General features: G+C 42.2%; 1 protein-coding gene across 2 annotated transcripts in view; it reads left to right on the top strand.

Annotated features, from left to right (window-relative positions):
- The window catches only part of LOC137283468 (TBC1 domain family member 16-like), a 51,803-nt gene that overhangs the window by 28,609 nt on the left and 8,332 nt on the right, over positions 1–14,862 (top strand). Inside the window, exons 3-6 of one of the 2 annotated variants that reach the window (XM_067814981.1) lie at positions 10,830–12,183; positions 13,208–13,395; positions 13,823–13,990; positions 14,341–14,489. In XM_067814981.1, coding sequence (XP_067671082.1) covers positions 10,830–12,183; positions 13,208–13,395; positions 13,823–13,990; positions 14,341–14,489 — 1,859 coding nt within the window. The remainder of the gene's footprint in view (positions 1–10,829; positions 12,184–13,207; positions 13,396–13,822; positions 13,991–14,340; positions 14,490–14,862) is intronic. The other variant, XM_067814982.1, reaches the window with a different exon arrangement.

Here is a 14,862-nt window from a genome sequence, read left to right on the forward strand (position 1 = left end):
AGGAAATTGTACTTGTCCAACAAGTCTTGTCTATTTGGAGTTGGAAGGCAGCCCCGGAGCTCCTCTTCGAACTTCATGGCAGCATACTCCCAGGCTAACAACTTCCTATCTGATGTCATGGCAGTCCATCCCTTTGGTGGCCAGAGGATGGAGGTCCCACCAAGACGAAGAGGACTTCCTCGCCTGGTCCATTCCCTCCTTGCAGGTGGGAACTGGGGCATGGCACCTGTCTTAAGCAGATCTTGTGCCTCCTTCATAACACTGGTCAGGTCAGTCGATGATGTAATACACTGTTTCTTGGTACTTCCTGAGGGCTTCTCTCCCTGGGTGTGACGCTTCGGAGGACGCAGTGTAGTTGATCTGGATGGCCATGAAAAGGCACGTTTGACGTCAGATATTACAATGTGGAAACCGAGCTGTGTGTTGCAGCCATTAAGTATCTTAGGCAGGTTGGCAACTTCAACTGGTGTTGATGGGCTGGATGGCCTCTCTGGTGTTTTCCTTCCAACTAGCTGGAAAAGGTTTCTGGCAAGAATCTCTCCAATCATTTTGTCCTTCAAGATGTTGGGAGTCAGGTCAAGGCGAACCCAGTTTGAAAGACCACCAGTTACTTGAAAGTCCAGAGTAATGTCCTCCTTCCCTACTTTTACGCCACACAAAAGGTAATGTGGATCTTGAATCATGGGTGCCTCTGGATCGTACGTCTCGACAGGATTATGGCTGGTGAGGTCATCATCAAGGGTTAGCTCTGATGGTGGAATATCCAGTGATAATACCTCTGGGGATGAAGACAGGTTCCAACCAGCTTCCCAATCCTGCTTGGTCCGGTGCATAATAGAGTCTGTATTGCCATCATTCAGCCACTGAATCACAAGCTCCCTCGCCTTTACTGCTGGGTCACTTGAAGAAGGGGTGTAATCAATGGTCCGAGCGTAGTCCTGTGGACGTAAAGAAAACCAGAATCCATTGGCCTCAGTCAACAAAGAGCTGTCAATGTCCTCGTCTTGATGTTCGACTTGGACATGCATCTTCAGATCACAAGCCCGACGAAACGTTCTTCCTTCATCGCACCAGACGCAGAGAACCCGGAGGGCACCATGGTCATCTCTTGCTACATGATTCTTCAGCTCCCTCTTTGAAGCACAGATGATGGGACACATCCAACAGTTGAATTTCCCCATTGCTGAAATAATATATTTGATATTAGCAGTTGACCATGGCTAATATACAGAATTTGTGGAGATGTGAGCCCTGTCAAGTATGTTCAGTTTTCCTTCACTCATTAGTTCCTAATGCTATCCCTGACAAAACAATGCCAGAAGCTACAATATGATACCAGTATCCATTCTTATTTCCAGATAAATATAATGCTGGTAGGTGCCCTCTCACATTATTTGGGTTTAAAGGTACAAGTGTATATGTGTCCCAGTGAGTTGCACTCGCCATTTTGCCATAATGTCCAAAAGTAGACAACAGAAAAGTTGCTTCTCCAATACCAGTTAAGGATAGCATCATCATCTATCAGGAACATGTGAACATAAATTATCCAGCACATCTTAGGGCTGGCAAACATCTTCCGGATATGTTTAACGATCATTTCAACCAGGGAGCAACAAATAAGGGGACTTGAGAATCTCATCAGGCAAAAATAATGTTTATTGAATTGAACAAATATTTACAGTGAACAGTCATCAGAACGTAATGGAAATCATGGCTCTAGTCTCTTGTTTTGTATCTGCTGATCCATCTGGGCACATTATGTCCCAAGTATGGCAGTAGTCTGTCAATGTGAATTGCCTTAGCCATCTGATGCTGTGACTTCTTCACTAGGTAAGTGATGTCATCTAACTTCCTCATTATGACGTAAGGGCCCTTCCAGGGTGAGGTAAGTTTGCTGCAGACGCCAACTTTCCGGACTGGATTTAAAAGCCAAACGGGTTGTCCAGGGGTGAGAACACGCTTCTTTGCTCTTAGGTCATAGTGACGTTTCTGGTAAGTTGTTTTCTTCTTCAGACATTCTCTGCTCATGTTGTGAATTTTTACCAGCTTTTCCTTCAGATGACTGACATATGTGTCAGGAGTTTTGTATTCCTGGTCCTTATCTTTGGGGCGTATTATAAGAGCTTGCACTGGGAGAGTAATGTCTCTGCCTAGCACCATCAAGTTTGGCGTTTTACCCGTGGTTGCATGCTCTGAAGCTCGATAAGCCATTAGGACCTGAGGTAGGAATTCATCCCAAGATCGTTGGTCTGATTCGGCATACATGGTCAGCATCTGTTTTAAGGTGCGGTTAAACCGCTCAACACAACCATTAGACTGCGGATGCATGCTTGTTGTCCTTGTCTTATCAATGTGGAACAGGTCGCACATTTCCTTGAATACAGCAGACTCGAAGTTTGAGCCTTGGTCTGAGTGCAGCTGCAGTGGTACGCCAAAACGACAAATAAAGGTGTCTATGAAGGCCTTAGCCACTGTCCTTGCCTCCTGATCAGGTAATGCTACAGCTTCTACCCACTTTGTAAACTGGTCTACCATCACCAGAATGTACCTATTACCATTCCTAGACTTGGGGAATGGCCCAACAGTGTCAACAGCTACTCGTTCCATTGGTTCACCGACCTGGTAAGAACCTAATGGAGACCTCTGGAGGGTAGGAGACTTCCTAGCAGAGCATTGGTCACACAGAGAACAGTATGTTGATATGTCATCCTTCATGGCTGGCCAATAAAAGGATTGTCTGACTTTACACAAGGTCTTTTCAGAACCCAAGTGCCCAGCAGAAGGAACATCATGGCAGTATGTCAGGACATCATCCCTCTTTACCTCAGGTACTACGAGCTGCAGATCTTCCTGATCCTCGTCTTCACTTATCCACCTCCGGTACAGTAGCCCCATGTGCACCTCCAGTCTTTCCCACTGTCTCCACAGAGTTTTCGCAGAAGAGGCAAGATGGGAAATTGTATCCCACTTGGGTCGTGACAATCCATCTTCTTTAGCGGTAAGAAGGATGCCTATGCTTTCGTCCTGTAGCTGCTCTTGTCTTAATTGTGCAATTTCCCATCCATCGAGCAGACGAAGTCCAGATTTGGTGAGGCATCCATTTTCAGAAGACTTTTGTCTTGTAATAACTCGCGAAGCTAAAACATTTCTTCCCGATTCTAGAGAACCATCCTCAGCAAGAAATTTGATGCTACCTTGTGCAGGCTCTGTTTCATCATCACTGGGACTTTGATTAGAAGTCTGCCGTATACATGTGGCACATGGAGATCTTGAGAGAGCATCAGCATTCCCATGTTGTCTGCCTGGACGATGACTGACCAACAGGTTATAATTGCCCAACTCTTGAAGCCATCTTGCTACTTGTCCAGTTGGATTCTTGAGGTTCTTCATCCACGAAACTGCAGCGTTGTCAGTCCTCAGCAGCACTTCTTGTCCATATAGGTAAGTGTGAAAGTGTTTCAGTGCTGTAACAACTGCAAGAAGTTCTTTCCGTGTGATGCAGTATGACCTCTCATGGTTGTTCATTGCTTTGCTCATGTAGGAAATCACTTTTTCTGACCCATTTTGTTCTTGAGACAGTACTGCTCCCATTGCATTGTCGCTGGCATCTGTGTCCAAAATGAACTTCTTGCCTAGAATAGGATATGACAGTATGGGAGATGAAATCAAAGTATGCTTCAGAGTATCAAACGCCTTTTGACAGTCGTCAGTCCACTTGAACTGTGCATTCTTGTCAGTCAACCTGTGAAGGGGCCTGGCAATGTCAGCAAACCCTTTGACAAACCTCCGATAGTAAGAACACAATCCCAGGAAGCTTCTCACTTCTTTGACACGAGTTGGTACAGGCCAGTCTTTTACTGCTTCAGTCTTTTTGGGATCAGTTTCCACTCCCTGAGCAGATACAATATGACCCAGAAACTTTATTCTTTTCTGGAAGAAAGAACACTTGGAGGGTTTTAGTTTCAACCCTGCTTGTGACAGCCTCTGGAAGACATGTTCCAACTTCTGAAGGCATTGAGGCACACCCTTTCCCGGAACAATTACATCATCCATGTAAATTAAACATTCTACCCACTGCATGCCAACAAAGACATTTTCCATCAGTCTTTGGAATGTTGATGGAGCATTTACAAGACCAAAAGGCATTACTGTAAACTGATACAGACCAATGCTGGTGGCGAATGCAGTTTTGTGTTTGTCACCTTCCTCAACACCCAGTTGCCAAAAGCCTGAGTTTAGATCCATGCAATTAAACCATGTTGAGCCGGCAAGAGCATCAAGACATTCATCTATCCTCGGTAAAGGATATGCATCCTTCAGTGTCACTTCATTTAAACGCCTGTAGTCAATGCAAAATCTCCAGCTATCATCAGCCTTTTTAACTAAAACTACTGGGCTTGCCCAAGGACTGTTTGAGGGTTCGATGACTCCACGTTCCAACATCTTGTAGATTTCAACTTTTTCAGCTTCCCTTTTACCAAACGGGAGACGCCTCGGAGGCTGTTTGATGGGCCTAGCATTGCCTGTGTCAATATGGTGTTCAACTAGATTTGTCCGCCCCAGATCCTCAGGTGACTTTGAAAAGATATCTTGGTATTTGGTAAGTAACCCTGACAAGGCATCTGATTCATTGGGAGAAAGGTGTACTGTACTTCTTTCCCATAATTCTTTTAAGTGCTCAGGAAGAGTAGGTGGATGCTGTTGTTGAATTTCATCAACAGATGGGTTAACAGAATTATCTGAGCTAGGTTCCCTTGTCTCAGGCAGCACAGCTTCACACGTTCCTAAGTTCATTTTAGGATGTAAGATGACTTCCTTCTCTCCCATGTTAACTATGTTAACAGCAATAATGGGAGCCTTTGTATCAATAATACCTCTGGTTAAACATATACCTTGTTTTTCATACAGGTCCTCAGAAGCTTCAATGATACCATTTTTAGCCATGCTACGACCATGAGGAAGAACAACAGGAACCAATGACCCAGAGTGAGGTGGAAGTGTGACTGCCTCTTTAACTTGCACTCTACAAGACAGTATAGATTCACCTCCAGGACTACACGCTAGTAGCGAACCTTGGTTTGTTTTAAGCATCATGTCTTTGTAGTCAATGCTACTAATGTATCGGGTAAGAAAGTCTTGACCAATAATCCCTTCAGGAGTTATGTCACACACCACAACCTCATGAAAATAGGTAACATCCCCAAAGTCAAGCTCAACAAGGGCTGTCCCAGAAACATCCAGTGTAGAGCCGTCGACACCTTGGATATTTGATGTCCATGGTGCAAGTTCTGGCTTACATGCAAGTGCATCGTACTTCCCTTTAGACAGTAGGGTCACTGTGGAACCAGAATCAACCAGAAATTTCACCTCCATGTTGTCTATTTTTCCAGTAACATAGAAACCATTGTCCAACTTAGGGATAGATTTGCCAACTTGTCCTATCCTAGGAATGTCTTTGTTACTGAGCCTTTGTTCCCCTGTCAAGATCCGGCCCTCTATCTTGACAGACTGAAGTTTCCCTGCCCCTTAGAGTTTCCCTGCCTGTGACTTTGTTGTGGAATCTGAGTCCCAGAGTTAGAGTTTGGGGCCACCTGAGGCATTGTCGGTGCTCTTGGCATTTGAGCATACGTTAGCTGAGATTGCTTGAAGCTCTGGCACATCTGATTATAGAGGGGACAGTTCTTGAGCAGATGCCCATTTTCATTGCAGACAAGGCAACGTCGTGCTGGCCTCTGGGACTGAGGATTGTAATTTCTAACCTCGGGCATAGGTACAGTACGCCGTTCTCTATTGGACTCATACCCCTTGTTTTCAAGCCTTGATATACTTGAGGCGATGTCCTTGAGATACTTCTCAAGAACAAGTGGTTGACCTTTATCATCTGGTAATTCAGTAGATGGTGGACTAACATAGCGTACAGATGACCTCTTTTTGTCCCTAGAATCATCCATTAAAGCCTCATATCGTTCAATAACATCAACAGCTTCAGAGACAGAGCGACAATCACGATCCATACATCTACATTTCATTTCTAGGGGTATTGCTTTGTACAGCTGATTTAGGGCTAGAGCCTCTTGAGCTCTAGCGTCAAGGTTAGAGTAGGCTCGCTGTGCCATCTGTCTCAGATCATCACCCAAAGTAGCAATGGTTTCATTGGGTCGTCTTTGCCTCATCTCTAGCCGTGAGAGCCAACGACTTTGTTGACGTGAACTGCCGAATCTATCACCAATTTTTCGGACAAGGTAAGTGTAATTACGCCTCTCATCTGGCGACAGACCTATGTAGAAGGTACGTGCTGAACCTCTTAAACTAGCTGCAAGTGCCAAAACCTTGTCCTGATCATCCCATCTGCCAAGTTCAGCACATGCCTCAAAGTGACACAAGTATTCTTCCCAATCACCGTTGCCATCATATGAGTCTGGATGGAAATTAAGACCAGCCTTGGGTTTAAAATGTTGCCTGTTTGCTTTAGTTATAGGTCTTAGCCCTGTTTGGTTTGGGGTGGGGAAGAGTGAGTAATCATCAGTATCCTGGGCATGGGGTAACCCAGTTGAGCCTGGCATCAGTCCTTCTACTGGAGGAGCAAATGTTCGCCCATGGCTATGAACATACGTAGCACCATCAGCTGTTGTACAGTTATTTTTAGGACCTTTCCTTGGAGAAGAATTGGGGCACCCATGAAGTACATCACCCTCAGAGTGGCTATGTTGCACCAATGGATGTGGAGTTCCTGGCCTTATTGGTAGCCTATCATCAGAGACAGATCTAATACTTGAGCCACAGCTTACCCTAGACGCTTGAGACATCTGATCATCATCTGGATCGCCACGAGGGGAATTCCTTGCGACATCTAAAGTTTTGAAAAAGACATCTGGGTCTGGGGACTCAGCCATTGTTTCCAGAATCTACCAACCCAAAAAGGATTCGGACCACTGGATACTAATTATGAAAATCAGTATCCCACTTCTGACACCAAAATTGTAACACCCTTGGGGTGCACGTTGAAAGACAAATAACACAAGGAGATGATGAAGCAGAGTAGGAGAGTTTGCAATGATGCATGCAAACTTTCTGTTTAATTTTGTTATAACGGCAACAATGCCAATGCAACTTTGGCTAACAAAGTGATAAAATAAATGATGCCAATAAATATAGTCGGGTCTGATAAGACACTAGTTTGCCTATAGATTGGCTTAATGACAAGGCTCAGTCTCCAAGGAAAATAATGGTTATTATGCTACATATATTTTGACTCAAATTGTATCTTGCAGAAATGATACTCTGTATATAATGTTACCAACTGATTGCAAATTTGACTTAAAATATATACCTAGTGATAGTCAGGATAATAAATGCAAGTTGGTAGGGATGCCAGGTGAAGGTCAGTTCAAATGACTTCTACAATCGGAATCTTAACCTTAGAACAAGTAATGAATGGATGAGGATCGAGTGAATGTGTCAGTTGTGAGTAATTGTAGTTGTCCTTGGGCCTTGACCAGTGATCGTATTTATAGGCATCATCAGGAGGTCATGTGACCTTTCTCAGCCAATCAGAACACAGGTTTGATGGCTTTCCTACACAAAGCACTGCATAGGCAGTATTGTTTCTAACACAAGTAAGTGATCACTAATTGTCCTGTTGTTGTCCTGTTTGTCCGAAATTGATTAGGACACAGTAGAAATAATTAGGACATCAAGACAATTTGTTATAATTAAACGGACAATATCTTTCTGTCAACGTAGCGTCAGCGGCCGCCATCTTGGTTGGTGGTCAGCTCAAATGACAGGTGAAATGTACAAAATATTCAGTTTCTTTATCATTTGGTGTTGTCCTCATGTGATAAAAAGTGTCCGAAAAGATTAAACACAATGGACATCAGTGTTTTGTGGTGACATTTGATATAACAAAAATAAGGGCAACGATATAGTTACACCAAGTGACTAGGACGACATTTTGACAGACGTCAAATGCATGCTACGTCTATTGACAACTTGGTGTCAATGTAACGTAAATGTGCCCTGTTTCCAGGAATTTATGTTGTCCTACGTGTCCTTTAATAATTCGGACACTAACGAGATTGCTAAGATATTTGGTAAAAGCAAAACGGAGAAAACGGACAACAGAATGTCAAACAGTGCCATGAATGATTGTCGGCTAGAAATGTCAAAACATGGAATGACTGTCATGTTTGAGGTACAAATGTAGGAAATACAGGAGATTATATGTTGTCCTCTCTGTCTTAAAACAATGCATTTCTATCACAGATTCCAGGAAAATACCAGATAATGATTATGTGGCTTTTGATATAAAAACGGACATTCAGTTTATAAACCGTCACTCAACCTAACGTAAAACGTTGACAGGTCACCGTAACCTGAGAAATGTCAAATTGATCAAATTCATTATTCACAGCAATCAAGCGTAATTTATATCAGTATCCATCATGGAAAACACTTAAAAACACTTCTGAACAAGGAAGTTATCAGAAAATCGCCATTAACCAGTGTAATAGGTCATTGTTTACATGGGTCACCGGTCAGACTTACTTTCTATAAATAACCAGGGAGCAGGAGTGCACACAAGAAATAGTCCCTGACAAACATTGTTGCTATCATCCACAATGCACAATGATTCCAGACATAGATTAAAATACCAGTTAGATACACTAAATACATAAGCCTGTACAATAACTGTGAAGGATGAAACACCAGTAGTAAAATCCTGCATGAATATAAATAGCGTAGTAACACGCAGTGGTAATTAGGTCATGCCTGACAAGTGCTGCTACCGGGAACGTTCAGTGCTAGATAAAACATAGATGTCAACAGTAGACATGCCCCCTTAAAGTGACACAAGTAAGTGAACTTCAGAACCAGGTAACTGTCTATGATGTTGCCATCTTATTATTTACTTTAAGGTTAAAAAAATGTGAATGGACATTTGCAGGTAGATCATGATATAGCGAAAATAGGTGACATGCGTGATGGACAATGTTAACATTATGTTTTGGATACTTTTACTGTATTTACTTAGATTCCATTACAATATTCCAGGATCCAGGAATGTTTCAGCAGCTGCTCTTTCAAGACCAGGCAGATCATTGCCGGAGTTGACGTTACATCTGGATGTCTACCTACTGGTTTGTTGCAATCATGGTCGTCTGTTGATTGACCTGTTTTCAACCGATTCAACTGTCAGATCCTCCTGTATGTGTCCCCCATTCCAGACCAAGAGGCTTGGGCAGTCGGCACCATGTCCTTGTGGGAGGGTCTGGATGCGTACACCTTTCCACCACCAGTTCTGCCAGTGGTCATAGCCACTAACAAGCAGACAGAGGAGAGATTCCTCTGCTTTCGGTCATGCCTTGGTGTCCAGCCAGGACATGGTTTCTAGACCTGTGCCGCCTCGCCAACAGATATCTGCAACAGTTACCAGAGTGGCCTCACTTGTTCTTGCATCCTTTGGTCACCAACTGCAGCCTGATCTGGCGAGGTTTTGACTTAATGGTTGGAGCATTTGCAGAAAGCAAAAAAGGGCAAGGAGTTTCCACGCGAAAGTTATCGTTCGTGCTCATTGGGTTTCCACAAGATCTCTTTATAACGATAAATCTAAATCTTTTGAGAAGTTTTCTGCTTAGAAGTCTGAGGACCTGTTGACAGCTTCTGATCAGTTCATCACAGAGTTCTTTCTTGTCCTGAGGAAGTCCCAGTGTCTCAGAGACAGCACTGTAGGGACTTATTTGTCAGCGTTCAAGTGGTCAAGTGCGACAAACAGATATCCAAGCTTATTGCCATATTTGAAGCCTTCAAGCTGGAGGATCAGAAGATCAAGTTTCATCCTTCCTTTTATGACATAATTTTTCTGCAGTGCTGTCACAAATGGATTGCATTATATGACTTGGACAAAATGATGTCTTGAGTGAGGTTTCTTTGTATGGTGGGTCTTTCATCAGTTATTTTTTGTTCCTTACAATGATGACATGAAAAGCAAAGAATATTCTAGTTTAATTTATAGATGAATGGTGCGGCCCCTGACAAAGACTTGGGTTGAACCTTTTCGAGATAAAAAGTTCAAAATGTGCGAATGTGCACTTTCGCGATTTGGTCAGTCTGAAAGGTTACCTGACGCGACCTCCCTCAAGGTTTTGTTAGACTCAGTAGTGGAGTGGAATGAAAAGTATGGAGGATAAGTTTACTTAGACTGTCCTGAGAGGGTACGTAAGTCCCAAAACATTCAATGTAAATTTAAGTCTACCAAATGTTTAATTGTAGTATTCTTGTTATTTTAATTTTGGCTAGCATTTCGTACACTTGCCAGCAGCTGAAGGGATGGTGTAAATCAAGCTAGGGTCCATGCAGGTAGCAAAGGTACTGTAAGTCCCCATGGTCCCTAATATGGTGATCTAGCTTTAGTTGTTGGCGATCTATAGCCTGTGTTTTATAATGTATTGTCTTCTTTAATTACAATGTGCTAGTTTTTCATGCTAGTCTTATATTTATATCTGTGATATTCTAGTATTTTTACTGTCCATCGTCGACAGGTTTTTATAGTATACATGTGTTCCATTTTAGTGTTAAATGTTCTCGTCATGATATGGCTGAAATATTGCTGATGTGACGTTAATCACTCACTCACTCACTCACTCTCACTCACTCACTCTCACTCACTCACTCACTCTCACTCACTCACTCTCACTCGCTCACTCACTCACTCACTCACTCACTCACTCACTCACTCACTCACTCACTCACTCGTGTGTTGATTTTCATGATCTTCTCTCCTATCTTGTTAAGCCTGCTCATTAAGCCTTAATCTTTGATTATTTCAGTCAAGTGGACCAACTTTAATTCTTACCTGGATACCAAATGCAACACTGAAAAAGAACCCAAGGAGTATTGAAAACAGCCCCAACAAGTCAAAGGGCAATACACCCCGTGCCAGTCCAAGACGAACACCCAAACAAGAGTTTGCCAAACTTGACCATAGTTCTCAGCTCACCCCATCTCCCAGTGAGTCACAGTGTGACTCGAGCATTCTGGGAGGATCAGACATTTTCGAGCGTCTTGAGCGTTCCCTACCTCGTAGAAAGAAGCACAGTACAGACAACACAAGTTTAAGCTCTGAGATATCAGTTGGATCTCGAGATGACAGTATTGAGAGCTGGAACCCAAGTGAGGAGTTCACACGGGATGGTCATCGTCTCAGTACAAGCAACAAATCGCAAACAGATTCAGGCATTGGACCAGAAGAGATTATGACAAGTCAGGGTTATGTGCAGAATAATGAGAAGTCACTACCAATTGGAACAAAACCAAACAAGGTTGGAATTAATGTTAATGATCTCCATACCGAGAAAGGAAAGAGTAATATGGAACAAAGAAATCTCATGAATACCACTGTTAAGGAGGAAGAAATCTCTTCTCCTGATAGTGATGGACTTACATCAGAAGAACAACTGGCAGCCATGTTGAAACGAAATAAGCTTCATACAAAAGCCAGAGAGAGAACAGACTCCAATAAATCAGTCAGTATTGAAATGGATGGGGATAAGTTGGTTGTTGTTACAGAAGAAGTTGGTGATGATGCATTTGTTGATAAGAATACTGATCTTTCGGAAAGGAATCTCAACAAGAATGAGAGCAAGTTTGACACTAGCAGCTCCCCTTCCACTGATGTGGATTCTGCCAGTTTGAGTTCAGATTCCACTCATCCTTCCCCATCAGGGGCCCATTATGAAACCATGCTGTCTGAACTAAAAAAGGACCTTGAATCACAAAATGGTTTAAAATCTGGTGAATGTCCGACAACAGAATACCCCCCTAAAGAAATCCTGCAAGTTATGCCCACTGTTTGTAAAATTCCCAATGAACTTGACCTGAGTGGGTTTACTCACCCGCCACCAAATACCCCTATTCTTACTCCTGATATTTCTGTCACACGGTGTCGGAACACATCTTCCTCTTCCACAACGACTTCTGGGCCTGATTCACGACCTCCAAGTCCATACACGTCTGATGACTCCGCCCCCAACTCACCTGGTAAGGAGTACTCATCTTCCAGCTCCTCTGCCAGTGTGTCCCACAATCTCACCTTCCCAGAAAACTCAGTGGTGTATGCTAGTAATCGGAAAGAAAAAAAATCAGCCAAAGAACAAATCTGTGGAGTCTTCTCAGTTGATTTAGGTAAGTACAGATCTCTATTCATTTATTGTGGTGAAGACAATACATGTAACTAATAATCACCAATAATATGATGCAGCTCAAATTTATGGATTATATATTACCTGCATGAGTAGGGATAAGTCTGATGGTCAGTAATGAGTAATTACAGATCAAACAAGAAGGCAATTCATTCCCCTTTTTATGGCAAGTTATGCTGAATGCAAGTTGTACATCATTCATTGTACAGTGGAGTCATATCTCATTGGAAATGTATGTGATTGTAATGGAATGTGTTTTTTTCTCCATCATCAAACCATCACATGAAAATTCTTTTGACATATCCTTAACATGTGGGCTTGATCTCTATATGATACACATAAGGACATATACCATTAATACAAGTAGTCTCCAAGTATTCTTTGCTTGGACTTAGGATAACCAGTGCACGGTTAAATGGACCCATTTTTGGAGAACTGAGACAGGTAATATACTTTAACTTGATATATTATAGCAAGATGTATCAGGTAATGCATGATCAAAGAGTTGTTACTGCTTTGTAAGAATTAGTTGAAATGACTTGTCTCATTGTGGAACAGCATCTTTGTTTTGGACATTCACAATGTTACTGATTCTACTGAACTGTGTGTCGGACTGTGGCAAATCTATGCCACAGTATGGGACACAGATGTCAGAAGGAAGCACAATTTGTTGCATCATTAATTAATTGGTTATGTATGCTAGAGACCTTCAATTTGTGTTGCCCTGCTTTGTCAGTACCATTCCTGTGTTTGTTGGTTCTTCAAACTGGCAAATATAAGAGACCTATATGACTTCTGGTTTCCTTTTACAATATGCTGTGATGTGACTGGAACTCTGTTGAAGGCAGTGTTGAAGTTATATGCTTATTCGCTCACTCATGGGTAAGAATCCCAAGTTTGCTCTTGGATAAACTTGGTGAACATTTTAGTCCTGCATGACTTTGGGTTATCTCAAGCATTAGGATGTGTCTGGTGTGTGTGGTACAATGGTCAGTTGTTGTGTACAGGTCAGATGCGGTCTCTGCGGCTCTTCTACAGTGACAAGGAGTGTACCCGTGGCCAAGTGGTCATAGCCAGCAGAGAGAGCCAGTACAAGATCCTCCACTTCCATAACGGAGGCTTGGATAAGCTGGCTGAGATCTTTGAGGACTGGAGCTTGTTTGCCAAGGCTAAGGACAAGGTATCAAAGCGAAAAGTAAATACAAAGAGAAGTACAGCTACTGTATGTTGTGGCTGTGTTTGTAACAGTGTATTCACCATTGTCTAAGGGGAAAGTGTCATGTAACATGTGAACTTTCATGTTGCTTCTTACTGTATATCACAGTTAAAGGCGCATATGAACTTTTCAATCAGATGTTGTCTTGTACTTTATTGTATTTCTTCTGTGTGATTTTATTGCATATTATTTTTCATCTATATATTACTAAAGCATTTGCTTGTGCAAAAGATAAAATATTTCTTGTCTTTAAAACTTACAATGGTAATGTCACTAATGATGTTATCTGTAGAATTGTCATGTGAAGGGAACTAGGACATGACTTTGAATCAGCATCATTTTGTATTGACAATGACAGTGAGTGTTACTCTTCAACAACTTTTGACTTTGTGTCTGAATCCTAAAGGTGAAGGAAGGTGAGACCCCATACCGCCAGTTCCTCATTGTGAAGCCCCAGATCACAGATGACCAGTGCCACCCAGAAGAGGGTGTGTATGCCACAGTCACCGAGGAGATCTGGAGGGTGCACATGAACAGGGAAGGCATCATTGAGGATGACTATCAGCTGAGGAAGGTTAGGATCATACATTCTTTTTGAAATTAGATCATACAGATCATATTAGAGCAAGTGTTGTAGAATAGCATCAGAATTGAAGTCAGATTGAGTTTTTCTGCTGCTGTGAAGAGTATTCAAGTTATATCATGGTGTTAACTTTCGAAAACCTGAACTGACATTTATTTTACAGAAGATCACCATTATTTGTCTTTCCTCTTGGTTGGGATTCTTGAATTACAGCTGTCCTTGGAACTATTTCTGGCTTTGATACTAATGGCTGTTATATTTTAGTCCTCTCAGTCCCTGTTAACATTTTTGTTTGTGCTATATTGTAGGTCCTTTTAACGTTTGTTTGTTCTGTTTTCCAGGCTATATTTTTTGGCGGGCTTGATCCGCTGTTGCGTCACGAGGCCTGGCCATATCTCCTCCACTACTTCCCTTATGACTCCAGTTTCGACGAACGGGAACAAATCCGCAATGACAAATTCATTGAGTATCAAAATATTCGGAAAATGAGGTGAGTTGCTTTTGTATGTTTTGTTTATGAAAATGTTCATTGTTGGACGTCCGTTCCTTTCTGAACTGGTTACCCATTAAAGGGAAGTTATCTGGTAATTCAGAATATTACCTAACTTTCGAGATTATTAAAAAAACCCTTGTCATATTGACAGATGCTGTTTATGTATTTCCATTTAGCACATCTGCTCCTGCATTAAGTGAAGCATCAGTCTGTTTTTGAATTAGTCTTCAGCAAGGCATACTAATCGTGAAAGGTGACTTACAGGATTGGGTGGTCAGTTCCAGTTTTTGTTAATCAAAGCTCATGATATTGGTCACTGTATTATCTGGTGTAGACTGAGTTGTATGTAGACCTGCCTCTATTATATGGA

Source organism: Haliotis asinina, chromosome 5 (assembly GCF_037392515.1).
Source record: "Haliotis asinina isolate JCU_RB_2024 chromosome 5, JCU_Hal_asi_v2, whole genome shotgun sequence".
In the NCBI taxonomy this organism is placed as follows: Eukaryota; Metazoa; Mollusca; class Gastropoda; order Lepetellida; family Haliotidae; genus Haliotis; species Haliotis asinina.